The sequence below is a fragment of the Buceros rhinoceros genome, unplaced genomic scaffold, assembly GCF_000710305.1.
Source record: "Buceros rhinoceros silvestris isolate BGI_N320 unplaced genomic scaffold, ASM71030v1 scaffold44824, whole genome shotgun sequence".
NCBI lineage: Eukaryota > Metazoa > Chordata > Aves > Bucerotiformes > Bucerotidae > Buceros > Buceros rhinoceros.
This window is the reverse complement of record NW_010408559.1, coordinates 1-5,047: the sequence shown is the minus strand read 5'-3', so window position 1 is coordinate 5,047 and position 5,047 is coordinate 1. Positions and strand designations below refer to the sequence as shown.

The following is a 5,047-nucleotide window of genomic DNA, read 5'->3' as shown; positions in this document are numbered from 1 at the left end:
TGTGGGGGGGAAGCATTGTTAAAAGTCTCGGACTGGTGATTCACTGACCACCAAACTGGCGACGTGAAGTCAATTAGCTGGGTAAAACCTGGATGGCCTTGGAACCAGGTATCCCTTCACGAAGCCAGAGCTGTGCTTATTTTATTTTTTAATAGTATTATAATTTTCTGCCCCGGGGGAACGTCAGCATGACCACTCCACCCGGACAGTTGTTTTTAATCCCTGTAGCTCCCACGCAGCAGCATGTGTAGCAGAGTGCCTTTCAGGAGTTGGAGCCTGTGTGTACGCAACGGTGTTGAACTGGCGTCGCGGCCGGCTGCTGGGTTTTTAGGAGCCGTGGAAGCTAGAATGCCCGCGTTAAACAGCTAAGGATGGTGATGTTTCAGCTGCGTTGTTTTGCTTGCAGATCAGCAAAAAACCACAGTGATTGAAAACGGTGAAATCAGATTCAATGGAAAAGGGAAAAAGATTCGGAAGCCTCGAACCATTTACTCTAGTCTACAACTTCAGGCTTTAAATCATCGCTTTCAGCAAACTCAGTACCTGGCACTTCCAGAGAGAGCTGAACTGGCAGCTTCATTAGGACTTACCCAGACACAGGTAATTACTGGGAATCCCAAATCACTGAAATCCTGCTTGAGCAATATAGGCCAAGCAAAGTAGGATTCTCCCTAAACGTTTTGGCCTCTGTACGGGAACGATAAAAAAAGGTAACGCTCACGGTTCCCGTGTGTGATAGGACTTACCTAATGCACGACAGAGAGACCCGTCTGCCGCAGAAGGAGCTGAATGCGCCCTTCCCTCAGCTGTCTGGCGAGCAAATGCTCCCTTTGGATGCCACACATCATATTTCTAAATTGTCTATATTTTTGGATAATTCCAGAACCGAGACGCAATTGCCCAGCTGTGAAAAGGAGAACAAAGCAAAGGCAAGGAATCGCTGGGCCTGAGGCAGAGCTAAAAGCAAAGCAAAGCTGCCTCATAGTAACCTATAGGTAGAGGGAAAGGAGGAACACATTAGGAAATACCTGTAAAATCAATAATTAATTCACCCTGAATGACTAGCGCAAATGCAGTCGTTACCCTTGGGCAAAATGTATGAAAGGTGATAATAGATCTGAAGATCAAAGACAGCCATGTACAAAATTATTGCAGGTTAAGCCACAGTAAAGTTGGTTGGAGTAGCTGTCCTATTCTGCTAATTTAAGCTTGAAAGACACACGAGGCAGTACAGGCTTCCCAGGCCGGGGTTTGCGGAGAAGTGCATGAATAGATGGGATCAATTCGGGTAAAACATAATCATGTGAATTTATGAGCTTAACAAATAACTTCAGGATTTTATCATTGTCATTGATAACAGTCGCTTCCAGCCAGTGATTTTAAAATACTCAGTAAACATTAATCATCGGAGCAGACCTGATAGTTTTACAAATGGGATTTCGGTATCCTTGGCATGCAGCTCTGCCTCACTGCCAGCTCTCTTGCATGCATAGATTTAGGGGCCCGATCCTGCGCATGCAGCTAGGCAAGCACCCCCGCTCGTGCCCTAACACTATGTCTGCAAAATTTGCAAGGTCACATACACGTGGGGGTCATTTTCTTTGTTTGATTTTAAGAAATGCATGTGTATGTATGTATTACATACATGTAATTTCTATGATAATCCTGATGTGCCAGAGTGGGCCCAATCCTTTGCACGTCATTGAGTGCAGGCTCCCTCCTCGGGATTTCTGCTGGATTAGGAGCAGGATGAGACCCAAAGCAATCTTGATACCAAATTACTTGCCCAGAAAAGAGAATATTCCTTTCTTTGAAAACAACTTTTTAAATAAAGCCACAGTTCTGGTTCCATGGCACTTCCTCCCCTGTCACATCAGCAAGGACCACTTGATCATACACGTTTCGGATGCATGATTTCTTTGTAAGATGCCCTTTGTCTATTGGCTCCTGTGTATAAAACTGTCTGATTGCCCCTGTTTGACAGCGTTTTGCCCAAATGATCAAATGACGTCCAAAATTCTGCATAAGCTGTTAAAGCAGAAGAGCTCAGAGCACATACCCTGTTTCATTGCAATCACTCTGCCCTGCCCAGGGGTTAAAACCTGCATCCCTCTCACTTTCCAGCTCTGGTGTGCCTCTTCTGTCCTCTCCAGCTGCACTCAGAGACTGAGAGCAGCAGCTACTCACCCTTCTTTCCCCAACCCCAATTCCACACCCAATTGGTGCAGGCTTTCAAGATCTTTTCTAGAGCAAACCCAAGACCCCCGAGGTCTCACTTGCCAAGCCCTGGGTGCTTACGGCAGCCTAATATATGCTGCATTTTGGTTTACAGGTGAAGATATGGTTTCAGAACAAGCGCTCCAAATTCAAGAAGCTGCTGAAGCAGGGCAGCAACCCCCACGAGAGTGACCCTCTGCCTGGCTCTGCCGCTCTCTCCCCTCGCTCGCCGGCTCTGCCTCCAGTCTGGGACGTTTCAGCTTCTGCCAAGGGAGTCAATATGCCTCCCAATAGCTACATGCCTGGCTATTCTCACTGGTATTCTTCTCCACATCAAGACACAATGCAGAGACCACAAATGATGTGAATTGTCCAAGAGAAATAATCTCCCAAGAACGCCTCGTCTCGACATGGCAAGAAGTTCCCCTGCTTTGCCAAGCCGTGCCAGCTAACAGGCTCTGTGTGAACTTGTAGATGCGGCAAAGAGACAGAGTGGCTTTTTTTTTTTTTTTTTTTTTTTTTTTAAGTAACCTCAGCAATTGATCTTGAACAGAAAGACACAATTTTCATTCTGGCGCACAGAAGACACTTCTCTTTAGGATATTTTCCTTCGGACTCCAAGGCACCAGCCTCTTTCTCTATGGAGTATACGTCAAAACAAACTTTTTACAGACTTTACCCACAAGAAGAACCTGAATCTACCATGGCAGCCGTTTTTACTTGTTTAATGAGCTATAGACATTACATGATGAAAGAGAGACTAGACAAAGCTCCTTCAATTTTATTCACCAAACCCGGGCTGGGGAAAAAAAAAAAAAAAAAAAAAAAAAAAAAAAAAAAAAAAAAAAAAAAAAAAAAAAAAAAAAAAAAAAAAAAAAAAAAAAAAAAAAAAAAAAAAAAAAAACAAAAGCGAGAAGAAGGGATTAAAAAAAAAAAGTGGGGAAAAAAGGAGAACTGGTTGAAAAAAAAAAAGAAAACATAATGTAAAATTAGAACATTACCACGAAGCAAAACCTGCATGCTTTCTCAAAACGCAATGGGCTGCGGCTCAGAAGAAACCACCATCTCTCCCACGAAGAGCCCCCTCACCCGCACCCGCAAACAGCCGGAGAAACTCCCGGAGATGAGCAGGAAGGACAGAGAGAGGAACCCGCGGCACCACCCGCCACCGCGGGCTGGGGAAGGGAGGTTCGGAGCTGCCTGACCACAGTCTCACCCCCCGAGCGAGGGGGACCGTTCCCCCGAGCAACCTTTCTGTATATATTGTTGAATTTTAGTTGTACATATACTTTGTATGTTTTTGTCTTCTTTCATATATAGAGTAAAAGCCACAAAACGCCTGCCTGGCTCCTATTTCTCTCTGCCTTACAGGACCCCCACTTCCTCCGACCTGTCCCCCCAGTTCAGCCCAGGCAGCTGGACGCGGTACCCCTCTTGCCTGCACACACGGACACCACTACCTGAACGGAGACCTGCGAGCAAAAACAGAAAAGGTGGAGGAGGGAGAGGGAGTAGCTGGTGGTTTGGTTAGTTTTAAGGCTACGACTAAGACCGGAGGTACCGAGACCGCAAAGATAAGCCTACAAGAAGTTTCTAATCACCCGGCCATTTCTGCTGCGATTTCACTGTTCTGCTGCTCAGCTAAGCTTTCTCGCCGAGGCAAAGCTGAGAGCCCTGCCTTTCTTCCCAAAGGTTGGAGACTCCAAATTATTAAGAAAGGAGGCGCCCTCCTTTGTTTTTAAAGAGCAGACAATGCAAGCTGAGGAATGTTTTGCAAAGCCCTGAGAGGTGCCCAGGCACACAACACGCTGTCCAGCCAGCTCCAGCCTCACCAGCTTGTGGAAAGCACAGCAACTACTGACAATGAAAAGCCCTTTCCTCGTCCAAGCTGGGTGCCCCATACTGCGAGAATTAATGGCTAGAGACCTGGGCATCCTTCAAATTATGAACCTTGAAACCACTGAGCCATTTATCAGAAGTCAATAGAGATCCTCAGAGTGCTCCATATAATGACAGCTACATACAGTCGTGCAAAAGGACAGTCACTATAATTAGACACAAAGCAAAGACTACTTACCAATATACCAGTTTTTTGGGGGGTGTTTTTTTGGTTTGGTTTTTTTTTTTTTTGAGCAACTTCCACGCTCAGTCAGTCTTCAGAGTGGTTTAAAACCGATCAGTCTTGTCATTTTCTACCATTCGTATTGTTACATTAGGAAAAATGTTTTCTTTTCTTTTTTTCCCCTTCCCACTGTGAAACTTTGGGTTCAGAGCTCCCCAGGATCAATTCTGAACAAAGCCTCCAGCTGCAGTGCCATCCAATTTGAAGCAGACATTGGGGACAATTTAAGGTTTTTATCCACAAGAAGGTTTTTTTCCATTCTCTTAAATGCAGCCATAATTAGAGTAATTTTTCATGTAGCCCGCTGATTACAGCGTTTTTACCGTCAAAGATAATTACCTGTAATTTTCTTCCACTTTTAATACTAAAAAGCCATCTTTATTTAGATTCAGGAACAGGAAAGGCGAAACAAAAGAGGAAAATTATTCTGTTATTCATACACAAATTGCAGAGACGTAGGGCCTAAAATTGAAAATTAACCAAAATTATAATGCTGAAAAGAATGGAAGAGGCTTCAGAAGTACAGCTGGTAGTGGGGCTCACTGAATTATTCAAATGACACTGGAGAGAAAGCTACCATACATTTAAACCAACAGCAGTTGTGTATGTGTGTGTGTGCGTGTGTGTGCGCGCATCTTTCAGAAAACCCTGCTTTACACCCCCCCGAGCTAGCCCTTGTGCGGGCTCACCCTCGCCCCCGCAGACGGG

At 45.0% G+C, this 5,047-nt stretch overlaps 1 protein-coding gene across 1 annotated transcript; it reads left to right on the top strand.

Moving 5' to 3' along the window:
• Positions 1–406: 406 nt before the first annotated feature.
• Positions 407–2,584, top strand: DLX6 (distal-less homeobox 6; the record flags this gene model as incomplete). Its single annotated transcript, XM_010134884.1, has 2 exons — positions 407–600; positions 2,333–2,584. Coding segments are annotated over 2 exons (446 nt in total), but the record flags the coding sequence as incomplete, so codon positions are not given.
• Positions 2,585–5,047: the final 2,463 nt, after the last annotated feature.